Genomic DNA, 20,942 nt, shown 5'->3' with positions numbered 1-20,942 from the left:
CTGCCTCTGCTGCTCACTGGGGGAGGGGGGTGACTATGAGGTCATCACCTTAAGCCAGTGACTCTAGGCTGATGCTGCAGGCCTGCCTTGTTCTCACAGTGCTGGGAAACCTGAGGTGGATCAACGAAAACCGCAGAGACCTTAACTTATCCCAAGGTAAACACGCTCACAATAAGTCAGCACAGTGCATCTTGTTAACAGAGAGAAAAAGTACTTGCCGTGTTCGTAACAGCCGCAAACCAGCAGACCCAACATCCACTTTGGGTCGCTGTGGGGGCAGATGCTTTCGGTGCCCCCCTGGGTGTCACGGTGACTTGTCCTGTGGTCTTTTAAATTGTTTTATTTTACTGTGTTATGTGTACGGGTGTTTCGCTTGTATATGGGTCTGTGTGCCACTTGGGTGCAGTGTCTGTGGAGGCCAGAAGAGGGTGTCAGGTCGCCCGGAACTGGAGTACACACAATTGTGAGCCAAACATGTGGGTTCTGGGTATCGAACCTGGGTCTTCTGGAAGAGCGGCCAGTGTTCTTAACCGCTGGGACAGCTTCTCGGCCCCTGCCCTTTGTTATTTAATATCTCCATTGGCACAACGGGGGTGATGGGTTGGGGGTTGTAATTTTTAAGATCCTTCTGATGAAAGAAAAAATAAAATTCGTTCATCAAGCAAGGACACTGGGTCGGAGGCAGATCTAAGCAGGGATTTTAAAGGACACGTGGAGGGAACAGCATCGGCAGCTGACTCCTCATTCAGTGCGCTCTCCAGCTGATCTGCTAATGGGGACCTTTCGGAACTTTATCTCTGTATTTAAGAATGAAACTAAGTAGCAATATCAAAACCACAAATACTACTTAGAAGAAATGGCAGCAGTGGGGGGGGGTGCTCGAGTATAGCAGGGGCGTTCACCACCTGTCTTGATTCCGTTCCTGCTGCGGTGGCAAAAATGCCCTCATAAAAGTGACTTAAAGGAGAAGGCTCTGTCCTCTCCCACTGTTGGGTGAGTCCAGGCAGCAGAACTTACAGCAGGTGATCACATGGCAGCCACGATCAGGAAGACGACAGCGGGGACTACTTGGTGCTGCTCAGCCCCCTGGCCTCACGTACATACGGTTCCACCTTCAGGGGCCGGCTTTCCCTACCCCGGTCAGCGCAAACAAGATCAACCCCACAGGTGCACCCTGAGACTTATCCCCCAGGTGATTCTAGGCTCTGTCAAGTTGACCGCGGGGAGTGAGCACCCCACCACCCACCCACGTCTGCACATTTCCCAAACTTCTCTGCAATTCGTCGCAGTGTGCGACTGACTTATGTATGGCCTGAGGTGGGAAGGGTGGAGCGGCCTCTCTCAGGCAGACGATGAAGCTGCCACGTGTTCACCACCCCACCCCCTGGCTTTCCCTCCTGCCAGTGGCTGGTGCCAGCGACCAGGGCATCTGGAAGCTGCCACCACCGAGAAAGGCAGAGGGTCCATCCCTGGACTTGTGAGATACAGTGAAGCTGATCACCCCCACAAACCACACCAGACTGTTGCTGTGAGGGAGAAAATGGCTGCGCCATCTGCCACGCTGTCACCTGCGTGTGACGGTGGTCTACTTATATTTAGATCCTGTTCCCGAGACGCTATCAGCTAGCCTTGAGCAGCCCTGAGCACCAACTCGATGCTCCCTGACTGCCCTCCCTCTGTGCTCTTACAAATCAGCCTTTCACTTCCACGCCATGCTCTGCACTGTTCTCAGTCCCTTTCACCCCTGTGTGACGCCCGTGGCTGACAGGGGGAGCCATTCTTTCACTGATCATCTAAAGCAGCCCTGGGCGACGAATAGCCTTCTTGTGCCCTGGCCACAAACACCCACGCCAGGAGGAGCCGGCGATTCTGCACCTGCAGCTCCTAGACCCAGAGCTGCCGACAAGGGGACAAGCCACAAAGAGGACACACTGCACCACCTCGGCTGGGCAGGGACAATGCAGACACTGGACTTGGTTTTAACCATCTCCTTCCCATGCCCCTTGTGGCCATTCTTAACTCTCTAGTTTCTAATTAAACCTCTGTCCCCTCCCTTTCACTCGAAGCAGAATTTGCTTCCTGTTTAGTTAAACAAAACAGAGAAACCATCACGAAGCTCCTAGATGTCTCCCCAAGACGGAATACACTGGATCCTCCAAGGAAATGAGCCAAATGTGGGTTCATAAGTTATGTCTGAACTATAAACGGGACTCGGAGGAAACGGGTGGTGTGAATTCAAACATCTGGAGACCTGAGGTTGGGGAATGAATGGCTGATGATGCAAATCTTGCTTAGCACCTGAAGGCCTGGGAACTGAGAGCTGCAGTGTTTGCTGGCAGAAGACAGACAGACACCTCAGGCCTCACAGGGTAAACTCATTCTTCCTCCTTTCTGTTGCTGTGATAAAGCGATACGACTAAAAGCAGCTTAGAACAGGAAAGTGTATGTGCTTACACTCCACTGAAGAAGTCAAGGTTGGGACCCAAGTAGTACACCTCGGAGCAGAAACGGCGGAGGGAGGCTGCTTGCGGACCTGCATAAAGACTCAGCTATTTCCCCTGGACAGTCCAAGACTCTGTGCAGAGAGTGACAGTGTCCACATGGGCTGGCCCCTCCTAAAACAAGGATGGATTAAGACAGCCCCTCACAGACAAGGACAGTTACTCGACTGAGACTCGTGTTTCAGCTGACTCCAGCAGTCACGTGACAGTGTCGACTAGGATACGCTCCACCTTAGTGTTCTACCAGCGTTGTCCTTAGCTTAGATGAGGCTCATCCACACAGGTGATCAAATTTTAATCTCTCCCATGAACACACTTGCAGGTACACACCCACCATAACGCTGTTCTAGATATCTGGGCATGCCTTAGTTTGGTTACGAAAACACATACAATTAATCCTTCCCTATGTCTCCAACACAGTTTAAAACAGCCCTGATCATTCCTTTGTATTTTTTTAAAAGAGGACATTTTTATTTACAGATTTATTTATTATGTATACAGTGTTCTGCCTGCATGCGTCCCTGCAGGCCAGAAGAGGGCACCAGATCTCATTACGGATGGCTGTGAGCCACCATGTGGTTGCTGGGAATTGAACTCAGGACCTCTGGAAGAGCAACCAGTGCTCTTAACCTCTGAGCCGTCTCTCCAGCCCTTTCTTCAAATTTTCAAAATAAAATATTTGAAAATTTTATTAACCATCTGAGCCATCATATACCATGATTAATGTTACATTAGAAATTTTTATTGAATTAAAATTTATATTGTAGGCTGGAGAGGTGGCTCAGCAGGTAAAGGCACTTTCCCCCAAACATTGTCGGGGGGGGGGGTGATGGACTCCCCAGTGTTGTCATTTAACCTCCACATATGTGCCCCACCATATCATATACACATACACTCACCGGTTAATGATACCTAGAAGATGCAAGTGTTTAACTTTTTAAGTTAAATTTATATCATATAAAACATGCGATGTTAACCATGTCTAAGTATATAGTAATAACATAATCATTCCTACCATGTAGTTCAGTGATCACCACTATCTACTTTTACATTTTTTCCATCATTCCAACCATAAACTTCTCCTGGTGAACACCAATCTCCTGGTGTATCTGTGAATGTCTACATCAGATATTTCATACAGGTATAATATATATATATATATAACAACTAGTAGGCATGTCCTCAAAGCTCACCCATGTTGTAGCTGACCTTCATCTCTCTTTATGGATGAATAATAATAGTCCGTTTTGTGCACATCCCACATTGTGTTTGCCTGTTTACGAGTTCATGGGCACCCGGGCCCTTTCTGCCTGGTCATTGTGATTGACGCTGTGGTGGCCTTGCACTTATTGCTGAAGAGCGGCTGAGTTGTGGCAATTCTATGCCCGACTTTCCGAAGAGCCACCAAACAGGTTTCCAGAGTGGCTGTGCCATTTTCTGCTCCTATCATCAGGATGCAAAGCTGCAGCTTCTCCACAGCCTGGCTCTTCCACACACAGGGGTTCTGATCCCCTCCCTTCCCACAGCCTGGGGGAGCTCTGCCTCGTTTAACCCTTCTCCATTTGCTGCCGTTTTAATCCATCGGGTTCTTTGGGTCACTTCCTGCACACAAGGACGTGAGTCTAGATTTCCTGTCGGGAGACACTGCAGTTGCATGGCTTTGGACACTGAGCTCGTGATTGTTAACGCGGGCTTCCCCCTTAGCTACTCCCTTTTGAGGTAGGTAGTATAGCTGACAACATGCAGACATACAAAGTTCTCTTTATCTTGATCGAGTTGGCACTCTCAAAAATTTGATCCATGTTAGCCGCAATGAGCGGGCTGAAAAGAACGTCCGATCTTCAGGTTTCAAATTATGAATTCACCAGATGGGTATTTCAGATAAGAGGCATATTTATTTATTTATTTATTTTGTGCCTAAGGGAAAGGTAATAGAGGAAAGATAATGTGCTGCTTTGAGTTGCATGTTATTTTGTCATGGTATTCTGAGGGGAAAGTGATCTCAGAGATACACAGTGTTCCAGAAATAAAATCACTGATGTCATTCACTCACTCACTCACTCACTCACTCATACGAATGGGGACGTTGCAGGTCTGAACCACATGACAGAGACTGAACATCATCTTCTCCTTACACACCGTAAGTGCACGTGAGTCAGAGAGAGAGAGAGAGAGAGAGAGAGAGAGAGAGAGAGAGAGAGAGAGAGAGAGAGCCGAAAAGCAAAGTGACCAAACAGCACTCGGAAGGATTGTCTTTGTGACCTGTGATTAGAGTTTGAGTGGTGACGTGCCACAGACAATGCCACTGTAAAGACAGATGACATTGCTTGAACCAGAAAGTGTTCACAAAGTGCACCCCATCATCATGCTCTGAGGCAGGTGGAGGTATTTTTGCTGAGATTAGTCAAAACAGTCCCTCAGAAGCTCTTAAGAAAATAAAATTATTGACATACTTTGATCTTAAAAACCATGCAACCCAGGTTTTTTTAATCACTCACTTAAAAAAAATCACTAAGCCAAAAGTGTCTTTTTCATCTTGTTCTGGGCCGCTGGAAGCCATGCTCAGGAGGACCTGTCTCAAGACGGCACACCTTGGGCTCACGGGAGGAGCTAAGGCAATGCTCTGCTGCTGAACACAACATCCTGTGTAGAATCTGAGTCCCAGCAAAGCAAACGTCCCAGGGTCACCCAGTGAGCATGAAGAAATTAGGAGGAAATAAACCAGGGGTCGTGACCCCCACTCATGCCTCTCACTAGGATACACGGGAAACAGGCACTTTGGCTGTGGGAGAGATGGTGCTGGCGTCCAGTCATCCCTGCCTTCTCCCTCACTTTTACTAACCACCATGTCCCTTGAGCATCCATGTTAACGCGCCCGGCTGAAGTCCCCAGCAGACATCGCCAGCTGGCTCCAGGGAGAACAACCTTCCTAGTCACACAGAATGCAGCCTGAACCCACACTCGGCCATGACGGCAGGGTGGGCGTGGCCTAGATTCTCCTCTTGGTGGTGCTTATGATGTGCTTGCGGCTCAAGCAAGGCTTATCAGAGACCCTGACAGAAATTCCTGAACTACAGGGAACCTTCAGGTTCTTCCTGAACTACAGGGAACCCTCAGGCTCTAAGGGCTAAGTGGGAGCAGGTGCACATGCTGATAGTAAGAGGCTAGTCAACCCCAGGTGGCCAGCCACCCTTGTGGGGTAGAGCAGTGTAGTGCAGTGCCCTACTTCATGCTGCCGAGGGGGTGGTTCACCCTTAGGGTCTCATCTAAGCCTAGTTTCCTCCCAATGGCCTTGGCTCCTCCCATCATCACATGCGGCATCATTAGGTTCTCCCTGTGGGTGTTGGGGGAACTCAGACATGCAGGCTGCAGGAACCAGCCCTGAAACAGTGGCTTCCCGAATCAGCGGCAGCCATGCTCCCAGGCTGGACCAGTTCATTCAACGGGCGGGTAGTGGCTGTTCCCTGTCTATGCACGGCTCCTACCGCTTTGTTACGGATTCTTGGCTGCTGTAACCTAACAGGGGGCCTGTAAAAGCATAGCATTAGGCTGCAGATGACCTTCAGTGTTCATGTCAGGATATAACTGGTGAATTCTGACTGGGGGGGGGGGGGGTGACTGTCCAGGAGACGCTGGTGATGAAGATGCAGATAAACAAATGTACTAGAGGACTTGCCTTCGCGCCCATGAGTATATCGTAGCAGGGCATGGCATGGCATGGCATGCCACCCTGGCCCATTCAGTGACACCCTGTGAGTCCCTCGATGGGAATGAAATTGTCACAGCCGCAGAAAGAAGTGAGTCGCCCCCAGAGACTAATTCAAGGGCCTCTCCTTACCCACTGAGCTACTCTGGCGTGACTGAAGGAGCTTGGGTTTCAGGACTTGCTCCGTCTTCTGGGGATTTGTTTACCCAGCTCCACAGTGGGTAGACTAAGATACAGCGATATTGTGAGGGATTTCTCCACGAAATGCTCCAGGTTACCTCTCAGAGTCCCCCGTGCCAGAATGAGGTCACTCTCTGGGAAAAGTGCCCCTGCCTGGCTAAGTTCTGTGATGCTCCATCTCATTTGCAAAGCCTTGTACAGAGTCTGTAAGGCCCAGAGAGCATGCTGTCTCCTCGTGTGGGGTGTCTGGCAGGAATCTGAGCAAAACTGCAACCTGGAAAGGCCTCTGGGCATCTGGGAACCCGGCCAGGGAACCTTTCATCTGAGACATTTTTTTTTGTGAACCTTTTACAATATTACTTAAATTTAATTTTACAAGGGAGCTACTCAATTTCAATGACACGAACGGCCATCATAGCATTAAACAAACAAAATAAAACATGCTCTAGATGATTAGCTTCTACTTTCCAAGCCAAGCTGTTATTTTCCACTAGAATTTTAATATAAAATAATTTTCAGACATGAGAAAAATAACGTTTTGTGGGCGCCTATATCCTACCTCTTAAATTCTCTAAACTTACTTCGTTAAATACATTCCCCCCAAATCTTCAGTTTCATGTCACTGTTCAGCTTTCTTGCACAAGCCAGTATATGCAGGCGCTAGTACAGACACCGAGAGTCCACAGCCTGGTCAGGAGACAGTGACATATACTCTTCTAGACCTAACTGTAGTGGTTTGAATGAGGCTGTCTCCCATGGGCTCAGGTATTTAAACACGCCATCCCTGGTTTGTGACGCTGTTTGGGGACGGTCAGGGGTGTGGCCTTGTTGGAGGAAGTATAGCGCTGTGGGCAGGCTTTGCAAGCTTACAGTCTCTTCCTATTTCCTTTTTGCTACCTCTGCTTTTGTATGTGTTTCAAGCAGGAGCCATCAGCTTCCCGCTCCTGCCGCCAAGTCTGTCACCTGCTGCCATGCTTATTCACCAGGAAGGACTCTCGTCCCTTTGGAACCACAGTCCAAATAAATCCTTTCTTTTGTAAGTTGTATTTTATTACAGCAACGTAAAAGTAACCAATACACTAACCCTTCACACACACACACACACACACACACACACACACACACACACACACACACGCATGTGCACACAGTTTAAAATTCTAGCCATAGTCAACCCACAGAGTGTTGGCATCACCAGAAGATTCCCTCACATACCTTCATAAATCATCCCCCACCTCTACCTGTTCACACCCAAGCACTGATTTGTTTTTGTTTTTTTGTTTTTGTTTTTTGACTTTGACTTTGACTACTGATCTGTTTTAGCAGTCTGAAAATCTAACATGGGCATATTTGGCATAAGCCCTGTTGTGTAACGCTTCTCTCCTTAATCATTATGTTATTGAGACTCATCTAAACCATTGTATGTATCAGGAATTCGTTTGTTTTCATTAGTGGGTGGTACTCCACTATGCATGCACCTCTGTTTACATACTCATTTTGTATACAACTCTAAATCTAGGCTTCGAATTTTTGCTAACTATGCAAAAGGCTGCTAGCGACAATTTCATACAAATCTCCTTACAGACATGCTTTCACTCTCCATTGGTAAACACCCAGGAGAGAGACTGCTGCATCCTGGTAGGTGCATCCATTCCGCACCCTCGCCAGCAGTTGGGAGCATCCTGCTTTGCTACACGTGCACAGCTGTCGCCAATGCTCTTTCCAGTTTTAATTCTTGTAGTGGCTGTAAAGTCACTTAAAAGCTTCTATTTTGGCAAACGATCCGAACTAGTGAGCAGTGACACGTGTATGAGGATCAAGTTGGAAGGAAACAGTCTTGAAGAGACAGGCGAGGGGGCATGTAAGAGGTGACTTTATCTGAATTTGGGCTGTACTAATAAGCTCTGGGGAACATCATGTAGACTGGATACCCGGACACACTCTTCAGTTTCTAATTCTCAACTACATTATGACCCAATGAAGTTAATGCCTAGAAAACTGCAGCCTCCGTGGCAGGAGGGATAGGAGTTTTGTGTTCTGACAGGTGGACCACAAGGTCTCCCCCATTTGCCTCTAGGAGGGCCCTTCCTATAATGCTGGCTCAGCCTGCTGGATGGAGTCATAAATCGCCTGGGGAAGAGACCTACCAGCTCTTCCCTGTCTCTAAAGTCAACCCTGGGCCCAAGAGAAAGAAGTTAACATTTTTTAACACCAACACTGTGCCAAAGGGTTGCAATTTGTATATTTTTCCTTTAAACTGTTAGAGTAACATTTCTGTGTATCAGATATGGAGAATCCCGTAAAAGATGCAAAACAAAGACTCAAAGAACTCCAGTAACTTGCTCCCACATGTGCATGCACGCACGCACGCGCACCCTCGTGCTCATGCACGTGCACGTACACCCCTGAACTTGACTCAATACCCAAGGCTCTACCTTGATGAGCACCTGCAAAAGCAAACCACCGGGGCTGAGTAGTCCCTTGGGAACTGGAGTCAGGTGTTGTGGAGAGGGCTGTGTGTCTCTGCAGAGTCTGTCTGTCTGTCTGTCTGTCTGTCTGTCTGTCTGTCTCTTTCCTGCTGCCTGCTTCCTCCCATGTCTGCGGGGAAGACAGGACTAACCCTCTCACCTGTGAGCGTGTCCTTCCGAGGGCTCCCACTGAGACGAGCTGAGGCTGCCTCTCTCCGCTGTGCTCCAGCCGCTGGCTGGCTTTCCTCTGGAGGAGGAACCACAGGCTGCCACTCTCTTCCTGCTCCTCCTTCCTGCCTCTCTGCCCCCTCACTGCTCTCTGGTCTCCCTCTACATTCCCTCCTCAGTGTGAGGAGGGTGTGAGCTGCCATCCTGTGTTTCCCCAGCCTCGGTTACCTGTTCCTGAAAAGCACTGGCTTGCTCCTCAAATCCCGCTGTCCGGAAATAATTGACGACGTCTGTCACAGCCCAGTCTGCAGGATCGGGAGGCCTTCCATTTTCCATGGGACTGCAAAATACAAGTGGAAGCTGTCAGAGGATGGCACACGTGCGGGTATGGACATGTGCTTCGCCTCACCTCACAGGGCTGCTCTGAGCCAGCTGACTAGGAGCCTGGTGCTCGCTCCCCTCAGGGCCTATCCCAGCCTACCCACAGAAGAACTCATAATGTTTCTACTGTGTCGTAGCTACTTGTGACCATTACTCATGCTGGTGTAGTCAATGCTTTCTTAGTGACGTATTTGACCTTTAATGAAAATGGTTCCCACAAATACTTTTTTTTTAAAGCCAAAGACATGTAGAGTGATCCAGTCATTTTTGGTGGACTAAAGCTTAATGTTCCTACTGCCATTTCAGTATGAATAGTCACTTTACCATGTGACTCTAAGGCACATCTTCCAATTCAGAGAAAAAGCCATTTCTCAATAGATCATGTCTCTCTGTTGCACTCTGTCCCTGTTCCTTATGTCTCTCTCTATCTGATGAATCCTTACCACTCCTACCAACTCAAGGATTGCCTCTGCTTGAAGGCACTTCCTGGCACCACTAGGAAGTACTTAAATTATAATCTGCTCCGAGACCCAATACTCCATTCAAATTACCATTGTAGCACCTTCCATACTGGGTTAAAGAGATGTGGGGCAAAGATACACATGAGCTTGGGCTAGTTCTCACTGTGTTATCACTGTGTTATTCCAAGTCACACGTGAGCTTGGGCTGGTTCTCACTGTGTTATCACTGTGTTATTCCAAGTCACACGTGAGCTTGGGCTGGTCCTCACTGTGTTATCACTGTGTTATTCCAAGTTACACATGAGCTTGGGCAGGTTCTCACTGTGTTATCACTGTGTTATTCCAAGTCACATGTGAGCTTGGGCTGGTTCTCACTGTGTTATTCCAAATCACACGTGAACTTGGGCTGGTTTTCACTGTACTATTCCAAGTGTCGAGTGTGTGCTTAAGGAAGTCAGGCACCATCGTTCAGAATGAATGAATTTCAGTGATTAGCAGATGACGACTAGGCATGTGTGAGAGGCTTGGGCAACCCTTCTCCCTGGGTTTAGAGAGGGGGACCGAAGTACAGTAGAGAAGAAAAGCAATGCTCTGCAGTCCCTGGGACTCTACCTCATTCTAGGAGCATCTGTCTAGACCCAAGCCAAGGCATTTCACAGAAGGACCATCGGATCACATTGTTTCTCTGATTAAATCCTTCAAAGCCTTCCTGTTCCTGTGGCCAATTCCCATGAGCTTAACGGAAGTCCTTCAGGACAAAGGCCTCCTCCACTCTCCAACTAGAAATACATTTGTGAGCAAAAGACACAGCAACTCTCATGCGCCCTGCAGTGTTTCAGAGTGGACACTGGTCAACAGCATACTGTAGATGTAAGCTGTAAGTTACATAGAAGGCCAGGAAGGACACGAACACTGTGCCTGCCGTGACACATCAGTCTAGCAAGTAGCAAGGTCTAAGCAAGGTCTCAAAGGCCATCAGAAGTTAATAAAGGAGTCAGGCTAAGATTACTCCAAGTTCCGTGGTAGGGATTCAGTCATCCAAAGGGCTATGACAGTCTGGAGGCCACAAGGAGGATTCCATACTTTTACTAAGAGAAATGGGAAGCTGGTAAATGGCCTCATAGGAAGGGGATGACCTAGTCAGAGTCACATTTTGAGGAGTATAGAAGAGGGATGAGAAGGGGAGAAAGGATGTGAATGAGAAATTGACTGCAGTGATCTCTGTAGAAGCTGTGATCTCAGACTAGAATGGTGACAATGAAAAGGAAAGGATTCAGACCAGAGTAGAAGCTATAAAAAGAAGAGGACCATGGACTAACTACTCAATGGACAGAATCAGCTAGGCTCAGCGCTGGACTAGACACAGAGAGTGAGGGGGTGGACAAGCCACAAAACTAAATGATGGTGGTACCTTCACCGAGACAGCACCCCTGCGCTTTCGTCAAAGCAGAGGAGGGGGCTGGACGTCATCTGGGAGACAGAGGTTTTGATGGGAAACCCCCATCACGGTGAGAAGAAGAGTGTTCTGGAATCAGGCTTGGGAAGGCTCAACACTCAATGCAAGCTAAAAAGATCTTTGCTGTAGTTAGAACAAAATGCCTAGACTTTGAGGGAGCCCAGTAGGTCTTCACACATCTAAAAGGCCAGAGTCTAGACATAATGTTTCATTCAAAGCAAGAACCTAAACACTCAATTACAGACAAACAATAACTACTACATCAAACCAACTCACCAGCCAACCAAACAAGGAAGCCAATCAAATTCTGTTTTTAAAGAAAAGGGAGCAGGTGGCTGACCAATGGACATGTAATTGCTCATTTCTCAGTGGTGCTTAATTTACAAACATTCAGACCAATGCCTACTAATTAGAACAGTTCCTTCCTGAGTTAACCCGAGTCTGTAAGCTGTGTATGCCTACGCCTTAAATTGTTCTATAGCTGTGAACAAAACACCATGACCAAAAGCAACACAGGGAAGAAAGGGTTTATTTGGCTTACACTTCTACACCACAGTCCACCACGAAAGGGAATCAGGGCAGGGCCTGATGGATGCATGGCAGTGGAGGAGTGCTGCTTACTAGCTTGCTCCTCGCAGCTTGTTTAGGTTTGTTTTTCTTTTAGACCCTGGGACCACTTGCCTAGGGGTAGTACCGCGCACAATGGGCTGGGCCCTCTGAGATCAATCATCAGTCAAGAAAACGCCCATGAACCTGTCTCAATTGTTGCCACAAATGGGCTGATTGCAGTTGTTTTTCTCTCTTCTCAAACAACTCCAGATTGTGTCAAGTTGACAAAACACAAAGCAAAACACCAGCAACGCAATCACAACAGCCTGAGTGTTTTTGCACGCATGCCTTCCTATCACTGAACAAGGGCTATGTACTGAAAGAAGGGACTCATTTTCACAGCGCTAATTGTACACTGTTATTCCACTGCTGGTGGGGTAACGACCCAGGTGCTGAGATTTCATCATCCTGTAAAATAAACAATGATGAGATGATACCCAAGGAACCTCTTTAAGGCCATGCTTCCCTTCCTTTTCTTGGTTATGACAGGTTGAAGAGTGTTTCTTTGGGACTTTGCTAATCTAACAAGTCTGTTAGGCTTCTAATAGCCTCATTCCTTGTGGTGATGTTTTGCTTGTGTTTTAACAAATAAAGCTTACCTGAGGATCAGAGAAGCAGAGCAGCCAGCTACTAGTTCTTACCTCTACTGAATCCTCAGACCAAAGGGGTGATCCTGTCCCTACAAATCCTCGGTGGACAGAATGCAATGAGCTCCTGTCTCCTCCCACCTTACATTCCTCTCCCTGCCCAGCCATATCACTCCTGTCTCCACCTCCCTAGTGCTGGGATTAAAGGCGTGTGATCCCAAGTGCTGGGATTGAAGGTGTGAGCCACCACTGCCTGGCTGCTTCTCTTTTAGACTGGTTCCATCTCGTGTAGCACAGGGTGGCCTTGAACTCACAGAGATCCATCTGCCTCTGTCTCCCTGGTGCTGGGATTAAAGGTGTGTGCCACCACTGCCTGGCCTCTATGGCTAACTCCACACTCTGAACTTCAGGCAAGGCTTATTTGTTAGAGCACAAACAAAATATCCCCACAACTTCTAGCAATAAGCAGAGTCCCATTGAACAGACTTTTAAGTGCCTGGAAAAAAACACCTGAGTTCATATGTCCTATGGTTGACTTCGGATAGCCACCAGTCCTGATAAAGAATGGGTTTTTGATTGTGATATGTAAAGCTCTCTGGATTCCTGTTGGGTTGTTATAACATCATCACTTCCACGATTCTGAAATGCTTTTGACTACTAGAAAGGCTGTAGAAAAATGAAAGGTTGGTGAAAACTGCTGGTGGTGTGCCACAAGTATTGGGGCAAAATGACAAACTGTTACTTTCTCATGGGCAGGCTGAGGGAACCCACCCAGGGTAAAAGGGGTTAGTAACCAATCAGTATACATTAATGATCTGTCTAGTTTAAGACTGGGATGATTTAGGAAAATATAACAAGACAGGACTATTTATCTCCTAAGAAGAACGGCCTGTTAACTTCATCATGGTTGTCCACCAGCATCTATCACAGGTTTGGGTGGCCACAGAAAAGCTTGCTGGATGAGATGGACTGAAATCAGAGTATGATGCATGTGTCATAGATCACAAAATGTCATCTGAGCTGGAAACTTCCACCCACTTGTGGGAAAACAAAGCTCAGAACAGTGAAGGAAGTCACCCCAGATAAAGCTCATTCCAGACATTCTTCAATACGAACCTATGCTTTTTCCATTACACTTATCGTTTATAAAACTACTGACTGACAGTTATGGTCTTCTCAGTATCGCCCTAGATGCAGGGAGAAAGGACAGAGAATGCCCAGTTTCTGCTCCTGGAGAGGTGCCAGTCATGCGAGGTAACCAGAGTTAGAAACAGCCAAGTAATACTGGAACAGAGGGGTAAGCCCACTGCTAATTAGGATGTACGCAACAGAGGGCCTAGTTAGCTGTCTGACTGGAACAGTTAAAGGCTGGTGATTTTAAAAGGCATTTCTTACGCCAAACTCCCAGCTTTTAAGCCAGGCCTTCCAGTGACATCAGCAACAGTTTCACAGGCAGCACTGCATGGTTCAAGGTGACAGCAAGAGAATATGGAGAAGCAAGATTCAAGACCACATGGTGTCTGACACTGGGTACGTTTGGGGAGTGAATTTACATGGCTATTTGTTTGCTGGGAAAGTACTATGCCTGCTTCAATGACTTTTTTGCTGCCAAACCTAAGATACTCAACTTTATTCCACTATAAATTACCATTTTTTCATATATTATCACAAGCACACATCAGATTCCAGAAGAGATTTAAATGGCACGGTTCAAGACACTTCAGAGATGGTGGTTCCATTGTGATCTTAGTTCTGCACTGATAAAATGAGACAGCAAACAGATGTGTGTCATGGTCCCTTTGACCCTTATTGTTTACAATCACAGAGGAGCCTTTCTCTGAAAATGCACATGAACTTGAGCATTTTATAGGCATGGTCTCTTCAAAATGTATATGTATATTATGCTTTATTCAAAATATTATCAAGAAAGTAAGAGGCAGAATTTGTCTTCAATTTTCTTACCTTATCAAGTCAATGTTTCTATTCACTATTTAGCTCACAGACATATATGTTTAGAAACATCCTATACCAATGAAAACTGCATCATGAGTGAATGATTCACACTAGAAAACACATCTCCCTTAGTGAAATAACTCATTTTTAAGAAGTGATAAGGAGCCGGGCATTGGTGGCACACGCCTTTAGTCCCAGCACTCGGCAGGCAGAGGCTGGCAGATCTCTAAGTTCAAGGCCAGCCTCGTCTACAGAGAGAGTGCCAGGATAGGCTCCAAAGCTATACAGAGAAACCCTGTCCTGAAAAACCAAAATAAATAAATAAACAAATGGATAAATAAGAGGAAGAGATAAAGAGCCAGGTGGAGGTGGCTCATGCCTTTAATTCCTGTCTTAAATAAATAAATAATTTAATTAACAATCATGATAGCTATACACTAAACTGGCAGACACATGGTAAGTTTTATGAGCTTTTTCATATTGGCACAATCATAACTTTATAAGACTAATGTGCTGCTCACTACATCAAGCAGCAATACATCATAATTTTAAGTGCTGGCAGAAAAAGTCTCCATTTCTCTTTCCATGGAGGCTGGTAAAAATAGTAGAAACTTTCTCAGAATCTAGTTCATGTACATTTTATTGTGTTTATGATTTATGGACTCTGGGAGGTTATGACCGATAATCATCACTGTCAATTTCACACTTCTGGGAATGTTGGTGAAGGTGTTCCCAGAGACAATCATTCACACACACACACACACACACACACACACACACACATACACACACACACACACACACAGGGATGGGGAGAGAGAGAGAGAGAGAGAGAGACAGAGAGAGAGAGAGAACTCTTTTAGTAAATTCTGACCAGTACACTAATCTTTCAAGACCTAATGTTCATTTGATATTCCCGTAGGTTGTGTAATAAATCTATTCCTCAACCATTCAGTGGGGGTGATGAACAATGTAAAGCCAGGGAAATCTGATGTTCTTGTGTCTGGTATTTGATAGAGAAAACTGGCACCAGGAAATGGTGTTGTTGCTAACAACTTTATTTGACTATTTGTGTTGGAAAAACTGGGTATTGGTTTTTGGAAAGAACTTGAAAACACATGGAGGTAAAGGCTGGAGAGGTTCTAGAATGCTCTACGAAGAGTTTGATGGGCAATCAGAAAGTTGTCTCAGAGAGCTGAGAAAACTTCAGTCAGTGCTGAGTTCTTAAGGTCACAGCATGAGGACTAAGATGGAAATGGGTTAGAGGCTTCCAGGTTATCTTCTGGCAAAGAGTTTGTCTGCATCTTGTCTGTGCCTTGAGACTCTATGGGAGGCGGTGGACTAACTAATCCAAGAGGAGGCACCTTTTGTAGCTACTTAGCATCGATGCTGTTGTAAGGCTATGTTTTACTAGGAAGGGCCACAGTGAAAACTGGGAACAAGGACAGAGTGGATGGATTTGAAATACTTGTACATTGCCCAGAAAAGGTGTGTGTTCCGTGTTGGGACAAAAGAAATTGTAGTTGTTAGAGATTAGCCATTAAGAAGAAACTAAATACTTTGTCCTGGGCAATAAGAAAGAAGCCTTGAAGACACTTCATGAAAAAGCATGGTCACTGGTACAAAACGTAAATTCATCCTACAGACTTTCCCTTGAGAAGGGAATAATTGCAGGACATCCTATTTGCACCAGTCTATGTAGTGAATAGTTTACCAAGATTCAAAGGCCACAGTCATCACAGTTCTGGAGTAGGAGGGCAACTCTGGTCTCACCATGGCTTATTGGTTTGGCAGGCAAGTAAAACGAAAAACCGTAGACTCATGGAGCCTTCTGGAGTGCAGGGAGTGTGTAGCAGGATTGGACTCCCTGTGGGCAGCTTCAGAGAGCGAAATGCATGAGGCTATGGTAGTAAATCCAAAGACACAAGGGACGCCCCAAGGAGACAATGAATGTCTCTAGAAAACAAGAGTCTCCAGGATGAGCTGTGGCAGTGAGTGGCACACGCGGCAGGGATAGGCTTTGAACCTTACAGCCTTCTACCCAGAACAAGCCACAGGCTTGATATTTGCCCTGCCAGGCTTTGGTTTTACTTCGGTTTCACTTATCTCTAGCCTCCAAATATCTCGTTTCTTAACTAGGAATGTCTCCTGGGTCATTGTATATTGCAAGAATGGAATTTTTAAAGTTCTGTTCACAGGGGCTCACCGGTAATGGTTACATTGAGTCTCAGAGGAAACTTTGGGCTGAACATTTGACCAGTGTTGAAACTGTTAAGAATAAGGGTCTTCCCAGCATGTGACTGGGTGCATCTTGGATTATGGGATGGCTTTAAGCCTCTGGGGACCAGAGGTGGAGTGCTTTGATTCAATGTGAAGAGCATGGGTCCCCGGAGGCTCATGTGTTGAAGCATGCAAAACGTGACTGGCCCATGAGAGCTTTAACTTGGTCACTGAATTCATCCACAGATAGATCCATAATTCTATGGCATTGTTGGCAGGTGATTGCATTAAATGGTGGACCTAGTTGGTCATTGGGGGGGGTCACACAAAAGTTAAATCTTGCCATGCACAAGTCCTGTCTCTTCTTAGCCACCATGAGTTGACAGACTTTGTCATTGGGTATGTTCATCACCACAATGATGCTGTGTTTTACCTCATGGAGACAGGTGACTGTGACTAAAACCTCTGGGATACATGAGACCTCTTCCTTTTAAGTTTGCATTTCTCAGGTATTTGGCACACAAATGGAAGACTGGTCAAGGACACTGTGGATAAATATAATCTATATGAACGTCACAACTTTTTAAAACCATTACATCTCTCCTCCAGTCTAGGAGAGAAAGGACACTTTAGACCCTGGCGAGTGATTATGACAATATTATCTGTCACACTGCTCTATTCATGAAACTATTTCTAAACGTTACTTATTTTTGCACTCAGAAATGTACTCTAATTTTGCGCTGACTATTTTTATGACTTATTTTTAAATCAAATTATCCTACTCCTTGCCCATGTTTTAAAATAGCCTTTGGCTAAAAGTAATTTAACTTTGTTTCTAATAAATTAATATTGATCTTTTTGCTTATGAGAAACCTAAGAACTAAGCAACTAAATGAGATACAGCTTCCTCTCCATTCCCTCTCTCCCCCATCATATCAACGAGCAGAGATCTGGCTAGAATTTGACCCAGGAAAGGAGAGAATGGCTCAGAGATCGACAGGATAGTTTTAATGTAGATATATTCAGGTAAATAAGGGTTGAGTGCATTTAGCTGCCACAAACCCACAGGATGAGCATTCTGGGAAGCAAGTAACTCTCCAAGCTTCCTGTTCATTCTTTTAGAGATGTGATTCAAACAGCCTTGGCTTGTACTGAAACTCAAATGGACAACAGCCTCGACTTATGTGTCCTTTGTCACTCAAAGCCTCTTCTCTGCTTCTCTTATAGACATTCAATGCCCTACTCACTTGTTTTTAAAGTCGCAGCTAATGCCCCCTTCTGCATCTCTCCAGTTAAAGTTTAATTCCAATTATCAATTAATAAGTTTTAACTCGTCTATGGTAAACACTGGAATCCCACAGCCTAGTGAAAAGGATGACAACAGATCAGTATTTTTGCAGTTGGCTGGGTGTATGATTATACATTTTCCAACTGTAAATTATATGAAATCCAAATGCAGATCTAACAAGAAAAAAATGTGGTCAACTTGAGATACAAAAATGGAAACTAAACAATAGGTTTATAAAACATGACAAAATGTAAAATATCTCAATAATGTCATGTTGATAAAATAGTTAAATAAAATACATTACTGAAATCTGTTTCATCTGTTTCATAAATATCCTCTAGAAAAATTTTAAGTTACCTAAGTGGCTCAAAATTTATTCTTACAGACAACAATATATATGTATGTATGTGTATACATATGTATATGGATTTGCTGAGATATATAATATATATTGCATATATAAATATATATGGAATAACTGAGGTATACAATGTTTGCTAGAAAATAAGGATTAACTGTTTTCCAAAGACACCTGCAATCTGGAGCACTGCTGTCTTAGAGATCTATACCCTTTACAATGACTGGTATTTTTAAATGTTTGTGAGTTTGTGACTGTGACTTGATTTGCATTTTCTTGGTCACAAGCCATTTTGAGTACCTCCTGCCATGCTAACTGGCCATATAAATATCACCTCCTGTGGAATGAGTGCTCCTGTTTGGGCAATTTTTCTGTTTGTTTATCATACAGATTTGTGTTTTTACTGTTGAAGATCATGAACACAAAACCACTTCCTCTTGCCCTTCAGTAAGAGTTCAAGTGGACTCTCGAAGCTTTGGTTGTTGTCTTGCCAACATCTAATTGATGCAGATACAAAATAACCAAAATCTTTTTTTTTTTTTTTTTTGGTTTTACCAGACAGGGTTTCTCTGTATTGTTTTGGAGGCTGTCGGTCCAGCCTGGCCTCGAACTCACAGAGATCCACCTGCCTCTGCTTCCCGAGTGCTGGGATTAAAGGCGTGCGCCACCTTCGCCCGGCTACAAAATAACCAAAATCTTAAAAGCATCCATATTAGAAACCTAAGAGTTTTGTGACTTAGGTTTGGGAGGTTTTAGTAGGAATGAATAAAGGAAGCAAGCAAGGAAGAAAACTCCTCTATGGTGTTTGTTTAAAACTGTCACAGTATTATATGAAAATGTCCTTATGGGAAATAGTATCACATAGTGAATAATGAATAAACGTAATGAAAATGTCTTAGAAATATCAAGAATATGTTTTAGTACGTATCCTTTCCCTGTTAGGTCAATATGCATGAAAAAGCAAAGCCAGAGTTTCAATCCTCCTTCTCTTCTCTTTTAGCCATGACAAAGAATCCAGCGCAACTTTGAAACAAGTCTGCTTGAAAATGCCTACAACCAGACTCACTCCAGCTTATGTGACTGAGGAAAGGACCATTGTAGCTCAGAACCTGTCTGGGAGGAAAATGACCTGTCTTGGATTTCAAACAGCTGAGTTCGGAACACAGATTTGCCACTTTCCCATGTGATGTTCAAATAAAAACTATTCACTGGCCCCAGGTTAGTCATGTTAAATACTGTAATGCATTTAAATATCAAAGACTGCAATTTAGATGAAATAATATTTGTAAAGACAGTAGCACAAGGCATGACTCATAGTAGGTAGGTATGACTCACAGTAGGTACTGCGATGCTTCCCGACTTGGACCATAAATGACTGCCACTGCAATTCCCTGAATAATTCATCACACAATACTTTCTTTTGATCCTTGCAACTTCAGTCTTTCCTTTATTGTCAAGAGAGTCAAAGCAGGGATAAATTAAGTGAGTGTTATTCTTCTGATAGCTGATAAGCAAAATCAAGGTGAAATCCAAGTGTTCTGAACATGTGACTTGATTCAAAGTCTCAAGCGCAAACTTCCATGTCAGGCTTGCTGGCCTCTGGTTTCCTAATCTGGTTTGAGAGTGCAGCCTTTTCCTAAAGGGAGACAAATCTTTTCTTCTGGCTTTCTTCACTCTCATGAAGTGTTTTTAAAAAAGTAATTTCAGTCTTAAAGAATATTGAAGAGTAGTACAAATATCTCATATATCTTTCACCGGTCCCCCAAATTGTTAATATTTTACAACATTTGCTTTATTATTCCTCCTTCTTCTATAATATATGAAGCAAGAAGCAAAAGGAGGAAGGCAAAGAATTTTTCAGGCTGAAATATTTTAAAAACTCATGGTCCTTTTACGGTTTTAAGCAGAGAAGACCAGTAGACAAAATGTCAATGAGTCATGATGCCTAGAAGTTACAGCGTCACATATTCCTCATACACAAATTCACTTAGGATGGCTGGCAGTTCCCAGCAAGGAATAATTTTGTCCACCAGGAAACCTTTGATGGTATCCAGAGACATGCTTAATTGCCAAAATGGAGATTAGTATAACGGAGACCCAATAGCAGAGGCTGCAGATGCTACCAAACATCTTATAATGCACAGCCACATCTGTAAGACTTTGTTTCACGTCTTTAGAGAGTCTCCATGATAATCTAACTCTTCCCTCTCCAATGCTACAGATAGCCATTTGTGGCCACGTGGATTGAATGGAATAACGGAGGCCAAGTTCACTCTTCTAGTCTTATAAGACAACTGAACAAGCAGACAAATTATATAAAAATAGTATGGCCCTGAAAACATTGGGCATAGTTCCTAAAGGGTCGTGACCCTGAAGAAAGGGAATGAAGAAAAGGAAGACTATTGACTTAGGTCCCAGACAAGGTTTTCAGTATTCACTCTGGACAGTTAGGAGGAGAGAAAGACATGGAGAGACCAACTCAAGACCTGCACAGGGTTTCCCTGTGTGCAGCAGAATTCTCATCAGCATCTCTGTGGAATTTCTGACGCTGGGACAAAAACATCACTCAGAAGTATTAGAGGGAAAAAATAATTGGAGATCATGGA

The 20,942-nt window shown here is 44.9% G+C and overlaps 1 protein-coding gene and 1 long non-coding RNA gene across 2 annotated transcripts in view; one reads left to right on the top strand and one right to left on the bottom strand.

Annotated features, from left to right (window-relative positions):
• Samd13 (sterile alpha motif domain containing 13) overlaps positions 1–20,942 on the bottom strand; it is a 37,716-nt gene that overhangs the window by 7,083 nt on the left and 9,691 nt on the right. The window contains exon 2 of the mRNA XM_040751625.1: positions 9,252–9,363. Coding sequence (XP_040607559.1) covers positions 9,252–9,359 — 108 coding nt within the window. The 5' untranslated portion in view covers positions 9,360–9,363. The remainder of the gene's footprint in view (positions 1–9,251; positions 9,364–20,942) is intronic.
• LOC121142294 lies at positions 17–19,543 on the top strand. The gene is made up of 3 exons (XR_005879272.1): positions 17–156; positions 9,242–9,408; positions 19,337–19,543. It is a non-coding gene; the product is annotated as an uncharacterized LOC121142294 (long non-coding RNA).

This window comes from Mesocricetus auratus, unplaced genomic scaffold (genome assembly GCF_017639785.1).
Source record: "Mesocricetus auratus isolate SY011 unplaced genomic scaffold, BCM_Maur_2.0 Super-Scaffold_100009, whole genome shotgun sequence".
Classification (NCBI taxonomy): domain Eukaryota; kingdom Metazoa; phylum Chordata; class Mammalia; order Rodentia; family Cricetidae; genus Mesocricetus; species Mesocricetus auratus.
This window is presented reverse-complemented; position numbering and strand designations above follow the sequence as displayed.